General features: G+C 37.9%; 1 protein-coding gene across 1 annotated transcript in view; it reads right to left on the bottom strand.

The window, feature by feature from the left end:
- The window catches only part of LOC105538524 (myotubularin-related protein 13-like), an 86,773-nt gene that overhangs the window by 21,328 nt on the left and 51,346 nt on the right, over window positions 1–14,099 (bottom strand). Inside the window, exons 9-12 of the mRNA XM_011978396.1 lie at window positions 11,141–11,218; window positions 10,177–10,290; window positions 9,597–9,725; window positions 6,703–6,801 (exon numbers count right to left, since the gene is read on the bottom strand). Of these exons, the coding sequence (XP_011833786.1) occupies window positions 6,703–6,801; window positions 9,597–9,725; window positions 10,177–10,290; window positions 11,141–11,218 (420 nt within the window). The remainder of the gene's footprint in view (window positions 1–6,702; window positions 6,802–9,596; window positions 9,726–10,176; window positions 10,291–11,140; window positions 11,219–14,099) is intronic.

The raw sequence follows: 14,099 nt of genomic DNA, 5'->3' as shown, positions 1-14,099 counted from the left end.
GAGTCTCGCTCTGTCGCCCAGGCTGGAGTGCAGTGGCGCGATCTCGGCTCACTGCAAGCTCCGCCTCCCGGGTTCACGCCATTCTCCTGCCTCAGGCTGCTGAGTAGCTGGGACTACAGGCGCCCGCCACTGCGCCCGGCTAATTTTTTGTATTTTTAGTAGAGACGGGGTTTCACCGTGATCTCGATCTCCTGACCTTGTGATCCGCCCGCCTCAGCCTCCCAAAGTGCTGGGATTACAGGCGTGAGCCACCGCGCCCGGCTGAGAAGGAATTCTTTGGTTGAACTTTGTAACTATTTGAATGGGGTGAGAAGCCCCGGGGGTTGTGGGCGATGAAAATCCGGGTTACAGACTTCACAGGCAGGGGAAGAACTTAAGCACTTTTCTTTCACAGCTGGGAGGCGGATAGCCTCACGTAAGTTTTCAAGCCCATCTTGCCCTCCGCCTGGAAACAGACTCAGGGCTACTGGGGGGCACAGTGGGAGAGAAACTGGCCCTTCCGTTTGCGTGGGAGCTGGGTGAGGCTTGTGCCTGCTGGTTTCCCCCCACTTTCCTGACAACCTGCATGACTCAACAGAGGCAGCCATAATCTCCCTAGGTACGCAACTCCAGTGACCTGGGAATCTCACCCCCATTCCCCACAGCAGCCACAGCAAGACCTGCCCAAAGAGAACCTGAGCTCAGACAGGTCTAGCTCCCTCCCAACCTGATGGTCCTTCCCTATCCATCCTCATAGCAGAAGACAAAGGGCATATAATCTTGAGAGTTCAAGGGCCCCGCCCACCGCTGGTCCCTCTCCACATTAGTACAGCTGATGCTTTCTGGAAGGCACCACTCCTGACAGGAGGGCAATCAGAACAAAAATAGAGCATTAAACCACCAAAGCTAAGGGCCCTCAGGGAGTTCACTGCACCCTCTGCCACCTCCACCAGAACAGGCATTGGTATCCACAGCTGAGAGACCCATAGACGGTTCACATCACAGGACTCTGTGCAGACAATCCCCAGTACCAGCCTGGAGCCGGGTAGACTTGCTGGGTGGCTAGACCCAGAAGAGAGACAACAATCACTGCAGTTCGGCTCACAGGGAGTCACATCCATAGGAAAAGAGGGAGAGTACTACATTAAGGGAACACCCTGTGGGACAAAATAATCTGAACAACAGCCTTCAGCCCTAGACCTTCCTTCCCTCTGACAGTGTCTACCCCAATGAGAAGGAATCAGAAAACCAACCCTGGTAATATGATAAAACAAGGCTCTTCAACATCCCCCCAAAAATCACACTAGTTCACTAGTAATGGACCCAAACCAAGAAGAAATCCTGGATTACCTGAAAAATAACTCAGGAGGTTAGTTATTAAGCTAATCAGGGAGGAAGCAGAGAAAGGCAAAGCCCAATGCAAGGAAATCCAAAAAATGATACAAGTAGTGAAGGAAGAAATATTCATGGAAATAGATAGCTTAAAGAGAAAACAATAAAAAATTCAGGAAACTTTGGACACACTTTTAGAAATGGGAAATGCTCTGGAAAGTCTCAGCAATAGAATTGAACAAGTAGAAGAAAGAAATTCAGAGTTGGAAGACAAGGTCTTTGAATTAACCTAATCCAACAAAGACAAAGAAAAAAGAGTAAGAAAATATGAACAAAGCCTCCAAGAAGTCTGGGATTATGTTAAACGACCAAACCTAAGAATAATCGCTGTACCTGAGGAAGAAGAGAATTCTAAAAGCCTGGAAAACATATTTGGGGGAATAATAGAGGAAAACTTCCCTGGCCTTGCAAGAGACCCAGACATCCAAATACAAGCAGCACAAAGAACACCTGGAAATTCATCACAAAAAGATCTTCACCTAGGCACATTGTCATCCGGTTATTCAAAGTTAAGACCAAGGAAAGAATCTTAAGAGCTGTGAGACAGAAGCAACAGGTAACCTATAAAGGAAAACCTATCAGATTAACAGTGGATTTCTCAGCAGAAACCCTACAAACTAGAAGAGATTGGGGCCCTATCTTCAGCCTCCTCAAACCAATTATCAGCCAAGAATTTTGTATCCAGCAAAACTAAACATCATATACAAAAGAAAGTCATTTTTCAGACAAACAAATGCTGAAAGAATTCACCATTACCAAACCACCACTACAAGAGCTGCTAAAAGGAGCTCTAAATCTTGAAACAAATCCAGGAAACACATCAAAACAGAACCTCTTTAAAGCATAAATCACACAGGACCTATAAAACAAAAACACAAGTTAAAAAGCAAAAACAAAAAACAAAACCAAAGCACACAGGCAACAAAGAGCATGATGAAAGCAATGGTACCTCACATTTCAGTACTAACACTGAATGTAAACGACCTGAACGCTCCATTTAAAAGATACAGACTGAAGAATGGATAAGAACTCACCAACCAACCATCTGCTGCCTTCAGGAGACTCACCTAACACATAAGGACTCACATAAACTTAAGGTAAAGGAGTAGAAAAAGGCATGTCATGCAAATGGACACCAAAAGCAAGCAGGGGTAGCTATTCTTTTTAGTTGTTTTTTTTTTGTTTTGTTTTGTTTGAGATAGAAACTGCTCTGACACTCAGGCTGGAGTACACTGGTGCAATCTTGGCTCACTGCAACCTCTGCCTCTCAAGTTCAAGTGATTTTCCTGCCTCAGCCTCCCAAATAGCTGGGATTATAGGTGCCTGCCACCATGCCTGGCTAATTTTTGTATTTTTAGTAGAGATGGGGTTTCACCATGTTGGCAAGGCTGGTCTCAATTTCCTGACCTCAGGAGATCCTCCTGCCTCCGCTTCCCAAAGTGCTGGGATTACAAGCGTGAGCCACCATGCCTGGCTGGGTAAGCTATTCTTATATGAGACAAAACAAACTGTAAAGCAACAGTGGTTAAAAAAGACAAAGAGGCACAGTATATAATGGTAAAAGGCCTTCTCCAGCAGGAAAATATCACAATCCTAAACATATATGCACCTAACACTGGAGCTCCCAAATTTATAAAACAATTACTAATAGACTTAAGAAATGAGATAAACAGCAACACAATAATAGTGGGGGACTTCAATACTCCACTGACAGCATTAGACAGGTCCTCAAGACAGAAAGTCAACAAAGAAACAATGGATTTAAACTATATCTTGGAACAAACAGAGTTAACGGATATATACAGAACATTTCATCCAACCACCGCAGAATACACATTCTATTCAACAGTGCATGGAACTTTCTCCAAGATAGACCATATCATAGGCCATAAAACAAGCCTCAATAAACTTAAGAAAATTGAAATTTTATCCAGCACTCTCTCAAACCACAGTGGAATAAAACTGGAAATCAACTCCAAAAGGAACCTTCAAAACCATGCAAATACATGGAATTTAAATAACCTGCTCCTGAATGAGCATTCAGTCAAAAACGAAATCAAGATGGAGATTAGAAAATTCTTTGAGCTGAATGATAATAATGACACAACCTATCAAAACCTCTGGGATACAGCAAAGGCGGTGCTAAGAGGAAAGTTCATAGCCCTAAATGCCTACATCAAAAAGGCTGAAAGAGCACAAACAGACAATCTAAGGTCACACCTCAAGGAACCAGAGAAACAAGAACAAACCAAATTTAAACCCAGCGGAAGAAAGGAAATAACCAAGATCAGAGCAGAACTAAATGAAATTGGAACAAAAAATTTACAAAAGATAAATGAAACAAAAAGCTAGTTCTTTGAAAAGATAAATAAAATTTATAGACCATTAGCAAGATTAACCAAGAAAAGAAGACAGAAAATTCAAATAATCTCACTAAGAAATGAAACTGGAGATATTACACCTGACACCACTGAAATACAAAGGATCATTCAAGGCAACACCTTTACACACATAAATTAGAAAACCTAGAAGAGACTAATAAATTCCTGGAAAAATACAACCCTCCTAGCTTAAATCAGAAAGAATTAGATACCCTGGACAAACCAATAACAAGCAGCAAGATTGAAATGGTAATTTAAAAATTACCAACAAAAAAAAGTCGAGGACCAGATGGATTCACAGCAGAATTCTATCAGACATTCAATGAAAAATTGGTACCAATCCTTTTGACACTATTCCACAAGACACAGAAAGAAGGAACTCTCCCTAATTTATTGTATGAAGCCAGCATCACCCTAATACCCAAACCAGGAAAGGACATAACCAAAAAAAGAAAACTGCAGACTGATATCCTTGATGAACACAGATGCTAAAATCCGTAACAAAATACTAGCTAACCAAATCCAACAACATATCAAAAAGATAATCCACCATGATCAAGTGGGTTTCATACCAGGGATGCAGGGATAGGTTAACATACATGTCAGTAAATGTGATACACCATATAAACAGAATTAAAAACAAAAATCACATGATCATCTCAATAGATACAAAGCACTGGACAAAATTTAGCATCCCTTTATGATTAAAACTCTCAGCAAAACTGGCATATGAGGGACATACCTTAATGTCATAAAAGCCATCTATAACAAACCCACAGTCAATATAATACTGAATGGGGAAAAGTTGAAAGCATTCCCTCTGAGAACTGGAACAAGACAAGGATAACCACTCTCACCACTCCTTTTCAACACAGTACTGGAAGTCCTAGCCAGAACAATCAGACAAGAGAAAGAAATAAAGGGCATCTAAATCGGTAAAGAGGAACTAAAACTGTCACTGCTTGCTGATGGTATAATCATTTACCTTGAAAACCCTAAGGACTCCTCTAGAAAGCTCCTAGAACTGATAAAAGAATTCAGCAAAGTTTCCGGATACGAGATTAATGTACACAAATCAGAAGCTCTTCTATAAACCAACAGCGACCAAGCAGAGAACCAAATCAAGAACTCAACCCCTTTACAATAGCTGCAAAAAAGTTAAAATACTTAGTAAAATACCTAACAAAGGAGTCGAAAGACCTCTACATGGAAAACTACAAAACACAGCTGAAAAAAATAATAAACGATGCAAACAAATGGAAACACATCCCATGCTCGTGGATGGGTAGAACCAATATTGTGAAAATGACCATACCACCAAAAGCAATCTACAGATTCAGTGCAATCCCCATCGGAATACCATCATCATTCTTCACAGAATTAGAAAAAACAATTCTAAAATTCATATGGAACCAAAAAAGAGCCCACATAGCCAAAGCAAGACTAAGCAAAAGAACAAATTTGGAGGCATCACACTACCTGATTTCAAACTACACTATAAGGCCATAGTCACCAAAACAGCATGGTACTGGTATGAAAACAGGCACATAGACCAATGGAACAGAATAGAGAACCCAGAAATAAACCCAAACACTTACAGCCAACTGATCTTCAATAAAGAAAACAAAAACATAAAGTGGGGAAAGGACATCTTTTTCAACAAATGGTGCTGGGATAATTGGTTAGCCACATGTAGGAGAATGAAACTGGATCCTCATCTCTCACCTTATACAAAAATCAACTCAATATGGATTAAGGACTTAAAACCTAAGACCTGAAACTATAAAAATTCTAGAACACTGGAAAAACCCTTCTAGACATTGGCTTAGGCAAGGATTTCATGACCAAGAACCCAAAAGCAAACGCAATAAAAACAAAGATAAATAACTGGGGCCTAATTAATCAGCTTTTGCACAGCAAAAGGAACAGTCAGCAGAGTAAACAGACAACCCACAGTGTGGGAGAAAATTTTCACAATCTATACAGCTGACAAAAGACTACTATGCAGAATCTATAATAAACTCAAACAAATCAGTAAGAAAAAAACAATCCCATCCAAAAGTGGACTAAGGACATGAACAGACAGTTCTCAAAAGAAGATATACAAATGGCCAACAAACATATGAAAAAATGCTCAACATCACTAATGATCAGGGAAATGCAAATCAAAGCCATAATGCGATACCATCTTACTCCTGCAAGAATGGCCATAATCAAAAGATCAAAAAACAGTTGATGTTGGAGTGGATGTGGTGAACGAGGAACACTTTTACACTGCTGGTGTCAACATAAACTAGTACAGCTACTATGGAAAACAGTGTGGAGATTCCTCAAAGAACTAACAGTAGAACTACCATTTGACCGAGCAATCACACTAGGGGGTTTTACTCAGAGGAAAAGAAGTCATTATTCGAAAAAGATACTTGCACATGCATGTTTATAGCAGCACAATTCACAATTGCAAAACCATGGAAACAACCCAAATGCCCATCGATAAGTGGATAAAGAAACTGTGCCATATATATATATATATATGCATACATATATTGCACAGCCATGAAAAGGAATGAATTAACAGCATTTACAGTAACCTGGATGAGATAGGAGACTATTATTCTAAGTGATGTAACTCAGGGATGGAAAACCAAACATTATATGTTCTCACTGATACATGGGAGCTAAGCTATGAGGACACAAAGGCATAAGAATGATACAATAAACTTTGGGGACTTGGGGGGAAGAGTGGGAGGGAGGCGAGGGATAAAAGACTACAAATATGGTGCAGTGTATACTGCTTGGGTGAGGAGTGCACCAAAATCTCACAGATCACCACTAAAGAACTCACTTATGTAACCACATACCACCTGTACCCCAATAACTTATGGAAAAATAAAATAAAATAAATAAATAAATAAAATTAATGACTGTCTAAATAAATATACTTACTTACATTTTTGAATAGTTGCTCAGCAAGTTCTCTGACATGCTTTATCATCTTCACTGGGCTATTTTCTTCAACTTTAATTCTCTCTACTTCAAAGGCTACCAACTAGGAAAAAGAATCAAAAGGCAAAACATCAATTCCAAAATATGCCAAATTCAAAAACTGTGATAATTTCATACAATTTGCAAGCCAAAAAAATCCAACATATACATTATTTTTAAAACAAAATATTTTAGGTTTTGGGGTTTCACCTCCATTCTGGGGTTACAGGGTCAATCAAACCCTTGAATTGTATAGTGGTCCCTCCCTGAGGATTTAGGGCCCTATTTCTTCTAGGGAAAAGTCATTTCTGGAACTCAGAGAGACCCTGTCATTCCACAGGCCTCAGTCAGAGAAATTCAGACAGTTAGAAAGTGTCTAAACACTTCCTTAACTCACAAAACATGAACCAAATGTCCAAGTCAGGATGCTCAGACTTTAGTCCTAGCTCTGCTGATAGTGTGTGATCTGGGACAAGGCACTTAAACTCCTGAGCTTCAGTTTTCTCATCTCTAAAATAAGATGGAAGAACAAAATGGCCTTTAGATTCCTTCTAGTCTCAAACTATCTCTTTATTAACTAATTTACTGGGAGAACTGTGTGAGTCTGTATACTTAGGGTAAAGAAAAGAAGGCTGACAGGAAAAAAAATTGTGGAGGGTAAATAGATGGACAATAAAAATAAAAAGGTACAATACAGGATTCTTCTAGGAACTAATAGATTCGCTGCATAGGCATATAAAACTATGGCTTACCTATTCTAGGCTAGGATTCAGAAAGATGATCAAGGGCAAACATTCTTTTCATTCTAAGACATCTAGCTGATGGGAGTGTGAGGACAAGGCCATGCACAATGCAAGCTGCCTCTCAAAGCCCCGGTAATACTCCATTGTGGTAGACTGCCCTAGGCTAAGTGAAAACAAGGATCACTTTCCCAGGAGCAAATGCTATTTTTCTACCAAAGCATTCCCATGCAAATGGCCAAAGAGGGTAGAATGAGAAATTAGTTAGTTCTGATGGTTCATTTTTCTTAGGCTCTTGACTGATATATACATATGATTCACTGGCAGTCAAGTAACAAAAGTAAGACACCCAAAGTCACCACTGTAGGCCAAACAGAGAACTGGATGAACACTAATGGGTGACCCAATAGGAACCTTGGCTTATCATTGTTTCCAATCTAGAGTATATTTGTATAAACAATAAATAAATAAAAAATAAGTTAGCACATAAAGTTAGAGACATAAAATGAAGCCTAACGCAGTCGAGTGGCTCTCAGAGTCAATGACTTTGGGAGAGTTTGGAAGAGGTGGTGAGATAAGAGCAGAGCATGAAGAACAGAGGAGGGCACTCCAAGCACGGGAAAGACCTACAAAATAGAGGCTGTGGCAAGTAAGTTTTCTGTAAGTAACCAATCTTGCTTTTTAGTTGTGATGAAGCTGTCAGAGGAAGATAAATTTGAATAGAAAAGAGAGAATATATAAACCAATGTTACTATTCATAAAGCTTCAAAGACTAACAAAATGTAGGTGCTAGAAAAGACCTTGGAGACCATCTATTTTAAACCCATAAAATATTATGTTATGAACTTAGTACAGAATCTAAAGGCTGATATGTTAGTAGAATCAATAACCAATCATGTTATATGTAGTATTAGAGAATCAGTGACCAATAATTGATTACAAAAAATTGTCCACCTCAGGATGTTTCCTAAATCTTCGTATGCTTTGTGTTATTAATTAAAGCATCTGATGCAGTAAACATATTCTACACAGAACTAAAACATGTGCCTCTTCTTTAAAAATTCTTACCTGTGAATACTTCACTATCTTTAAAAAAAAAAAAGATCCTTCGCCTCTGAACCAAAGATATTTAAGACTTTCATTCCTACCTTCCCTATATAAAAGAAAATCACCAGAGGCAAAACATGACCACTATCACGATTCTCCAATATCTTGGGATCTAGGAATGTGGTTTTTTTATAGATATCAAGAAACTTTTTAGATTTTTGGTTCTAATATAGTACTCTTTCAAAAATTGAAATGAGAATAATATTCTTGTTCTACCCACCAGAGTGGGCTGCTGTGAATATAGAGTTAAATGATAAATGGAAAGGTGCTTTTAAAAAAGAGCACAATAAATGCAAATAGCATTCTTATTTTGAGTCACATCTGCCCTATTTCTACCTTTATATGGCTAATTCCTTGAAGACAGAGACAGAAATCTGTTTTCCATATATTTAATGTCTCCTAAGACAGGTAGAGAAGAGTTGAAAATTGATTAGTGAGAATGCCACAAACTTAAACTATGGCTCTATGATTCTGATAGACCAAATGTAACTCCAGTTTGAAGTAATTTCAGCTATCTTAGCTTCAAATTAGAGCTTTCTCCCTATAACACTGACAAAAGAATTACTGTATTAGGGCCTTTAAAAATAAGAGTTCTATTTATACAATCACTGTTACCTTTTCAAAAAGATTTTAATCAACTATTTTTTAAAATATAATAGTTTAAAATATGAATAGTTTTTGGAGTATGAGTGGTTTTCGGTTACATGGATGAATTATATAGTGGTGAATTCTGAGATTTTGGTGCACCCATCACCTGAGTAGTGTACATTGTTCAATTAATTAAAATTCAGTTGTTCAAAAATTATATGTACTTTCAAGGCATTTTATAATTTTTTTGGTAATTTTTATAATCCACATTAAAATATCGAGATTTGATAAGCATAATAAATAACATTGGGATTAATACCTAATTTATATATGACTATATAAATATGAAAAATGTTACTTTTTGCTTTTAACTACTAGTCTAATTATGTCTATAAATAATGCCTTCATTTAATAAGAACTATACCTCATCAAAGAGATCACAAGATCTATAAGGAGGACCTCTTTCTGAAACAAAACCTGCAAATGCCATTCCATTGAGTACTTTAGTGAGGAAATCATTCTCGACCAAACCACGCTGCCCCAAGAATGCTGTCTGTGAAAAAAGAAAACGTGAAATAATAATTTATCACTTGGTAATGGACAAATGGTCAAAACAAAAATACAATAAAAAGAGCAAGGCCTATATAAATCCCTTCATGTATAAATATGTGTTGTCATAAAATACATTTCTCTCAAAGAGAGTTATTCTGAAATACTACATATATTGAAAAGAATAAAAATGAATCTGTCTCCATGTTAGGAGAAGAAATCAGAAATTAACATTCAATTTTAAAAGAAAAATTGATTTAAAGTTAACATATTCTAAGACAGTATGTGAGTTCCATATTATTATTAAGAACCAATATCTAACCACATAGAGATTTTAAATAATCACATTTGATAAATCAAGGTCAAAATAAATGGCTAGGAAAAAAAAATCAAGTAGTTTTATTAAATTAGAATATATTTCTTGGACAGACACAATACAGTACTCTATATCTTACTTTGTGGAAATGTATTACTGGCTCTGCATGAATTCTTATAAGTTGCAGGCAGGATCTATATCCTTGGAAGAGTTGTGCAAATAATCTAAGGAAAACTGCTCGCACCTCTTTATCCTAAAAATATAAGAAGAAAGGTTAGGTAATTTAACTTTTTAAAAACAAATGAAATATCGAGTCAAAAAGGTGACCTTTTCATATATCCCAAGGACCTTTGGCATATATCCCAAGTCCTTTGATTTTTATATGCACCAAAACAATTACAGTCACAACCAAATATAAGACAAATATAAGAAGAAAAAACTCTTAAGATTGTATTTAATCCAGCTTTTATTGGAATCACAGTTTAGAACTGTAAGAAAACTGACAGATTCTGTTAGTCAATGCCTTACTTAATGGATCAGGAAATGAAGGTCAAGAATGCTTAAGTATATGTGTTCAGCTCCCTGAGGTTCCTTATTGGTTACAAAACCCACTGCTAAGAAATGCACTGAGCAAAATAAAAAAGGGGCCTCTGTTATATATATAACCTTCAATGGCTTCTAATTGGAACTATTTCCATCCACACACTCTTCAAACTTGATTCTCTCCTATAACCAACATTCTTTATATCCATTTTTGTAAGCATCTCTTCTGTTTTTAATCCTTGCCTGGCTGTTTCAATTTGATGCTTGGCACAGTTTTCCAGGCTATAATCTAGGCTCTGATTTTCTGTCCTACACTTAACTCATGCCTCCTCAGGGCAACAGTCTTAGCCCTAGTGGCCTGTTGCCCAGTGTGCTTCCCTGTGCCTCCTCCTTGAGAAGGACATAAGGACAGTCAGTGGCAAGTCTCTTAATTTCTAGTTTTGGGCACTTTTTACTCTGCTGTCCATCTAACTCTAACTTTACTTAGCTTCTTTAAAAACCCTACAAATAAAAGAACAGCTCTCTTCAACAGCATTAAATGTAAATATTAAACTTCTTACCAGCATTTTTGAGTGGGATAAAGCTGTTCGTGGAGGAGGAAAAGCATGATCTGCTACTTCCAAATCTGGGTGTAAAATCTAAAGCAAAAAAGTTTTGTTATGTAAAATATCTTCATATCAATGAAATCTATTATTGGGACATTAAGATGAAAATGTCAGCATATGAATTATAATATATTCCCTCCATTAATACAATTCAATTAGCTGGGGTAGTTCTATATGTACCACTGTAGAAAGATCTCCAAGACAAAATATTCAGTTGAAACATGTTCTAGAAAAATACACATAGTATGGTCTAATTTATTTGAAAATAAAACAAAATAAACCCTAAATCTACATAGGTATATATATAGAGAGAGAGAGAAAGAGAGAGAGAGAGAGGGAAATGAGAATGAAAAGTTCTGAAAAAAAATACACTAAACTATAAAATAGTAGTCATGTCTGGTAAGGGAATAATCTATATAGCTGAATTTTTAAAAACAGCTGCTTGTTTTTATGTTCTAAGTGTAATGAAAAATTACTGAGGAGAGGCCAGGTGCAGTGGCTCATGCCTGTAATCCCAGCACTTTGGGAGGGCAAGGTGGGTGGATCACTTGAGGTTAGGAATTCGAGACCAGCCGGGCCAACATGGTGAAACCCTGTCTCTAGTGAAAATACAAAAATTAGCTCAGCATGGTGGCACATGCCTGTAGTCCCAGCTACTTGGGAGGCTGAGGCAGGAGAATCACTTGAACCTGGGAGATGGAGGTTGCAGTGAGCTGAGATCGCACCACTGCACTCCAGCCTGGGGGACAGAACAAGACTCTGTCTCAAAAAAAAAAAAAAAAAAAAAAAAAATTACTGAGGAGAAAGAAAATAAGATTTTGAACTTTGCAGTCTAAACAGGTAAAAATATAAAACCATGTCACAAAAGTGCTAAAATATATAAAGTGCAATATGTGAAATGTAAAGCATAATTAATTCAACTTAGGGAAAACTAAACAAAAAATGAAGTAACATTTGAGTTAAGCTTTGAAGGAAAGCAGGTTGGGGAGCAGCTGGGAAAGTAGGGCCTGTGTAGGACTTACACAGAGAAGATGAAATTGTATCAGTATGTAGCAAATTTTCTCCTTGCAGAATCATTTTCAAATACTAAGATTTTTGATGGTATGCTGAGAACAGACCAAAAGACTCAAAACAACACTTAAAGACAACACTAAAATACTGGCAGTTCAAGTCATTGAATCACAAGCACAGCACAAAATATCTTGGTGTCTATAAAATAATCCATTGTTATTACACAGTTTAAGTATAGTGTTGCCATTTGATTATAATTATTTACTAATGAAACAAAGCTTATATGCTTGTGTGTTGATGTTCCCAATCATCCATGAAATGTAGTTTCTTTTTGGTCCTAGTTTGACAATACATTATGCTCCTATTTCTTTTTTTCTTTTCTTTTTTTTTTTTTTTTGAGACGGAGTTTCGCTCTTGTTACCCAGGCTGGAGTGCAATGGCATGATCTCGGCTCACGGCAACCTCTGCCTCCTGGGTTCAAGCGAGCCTCCTGTCTCAGTCTCCTGAGCAGCTAGGATTACAGGTGTGCACCACCACAGCTGGCTAATTTTTTGTCTTTTTTTTTTTTTTTTTTGTAGCGATGGGATTTTGCCATGTTGTTCAGGTTGGTCTCGAACTCCTGACCTCAGATGATCCACCCACCTCAGCCTTCCAAAGTGTTGGGATTACAGGTGTGAGCCACCACACCCGGCCCTATGCTCCTATTTCTTATTCACGGAACAGTAAGTAGTACCTAATCCACCACTGTGCTTAGTAACTATAACAATATGTATACTCAGTTTTACCAAAAAGGAATTTTACACATTGATCAAATTTGGTGGCACAGGTGTTGCAGGTTTAGGTATACGAGTATGCAGCAGAACCCTTATCAGGAGCCATTGGCTTAAGAAGTACAATCTTACTCTTTGTTAATTTTGGTACTTAACCCCTAAATAACTATTCATATCACTAGTAAGTAACCACACATAAGATTTAATCCCTATAGGAATTCTAGAAACATTAAACTTTCTTCAGCCATTCAAATACTACCTTCTCAGCTTTTGCTATATATACATATACCATCTATGCAATTATATAGTCAAGATTTTTCTTTAAATTGTCTTTAAATCAACTCCTTTTTTTTCTTTTTTCTTTTTTTGGTGAGATGGAGATTTACTCTTGTTGCCCAGGCTGGAGAGCAATGGCACGATCTCGGCTCACCGCATCCTCCACCTCCCAGGTTCAAGCGGTTCTCCTGCCTCAGCCTCCTGAGTAGCTGGGATTACAGGCATGTGTCACCACGCCTGGCTAATTTTGTATTTTTAGTGGAGACGGGGTTTCACAGTGTTGCCCAGGCTGATCCTGAACTCCTGACCTCAGGTAATCTGCCCGCCTCAGCCTCCCAAAGTGCTGGCATTACAGGCATGAGCCACTGTGCCCGGCCTTGTTTTGGTTTTTGAGATGGAGTCTAGCTCTGTTACCCAGGCTGGAGTGCAGTGGCGCAATCTTGGCTCACTGCAACCTCTGCTTCCCAGGTTCACGCTGTTCTCCTGCGTCAGCCTCCTGAGTAGCTGGGATTACAGGCATGTGCCACCATGCCCAGCTAATTTTTGTATTTTTAGTAGATTCTCTAACTGTTCCCATTTCACAGATACCACTATGACAACAAAAAAGACTAACACAAATTTTAAAGTTTTCTGAGAATAAAATCCCTCCTGGTTATCCTAGGCTTCTAAGTTTCTATTTAAGAGGGAAAAAATGTTTTAAATAGCCCAGAATAAAATATTCTTAAAGTAGAATATGAAGGCCTTAGTTCTAGTAATGTGTTGAAAACGAATGCAGAATTTCTACACTTCAATTTTCTGATGATAAGCACCTAAAATGCTATCAGTAAAACAAAATACCATGTTTTCAAAATTCAGCT

This window comes from Mandrillus leucophaeus, unplaced genomic scaffold (assembly GCF_000951045.1).
Source record: "Mandrillus leucophaeus isolate KB7577 unplaced genomic scaffold, Mleu.le_1.0 Scaffold1937, whole genome shotgun sequence".
NCBI classification, from domain to species: domain Eukaryota; kingdom Metazoa; phylum Chordata; class Mammalia; order Primates; family Cercopithecidae; genus Mandrillus; species Mandrillus leucophaeus.
This window is presented reverse-complemented; position numbering and strand designations above follow the sequence as displayed.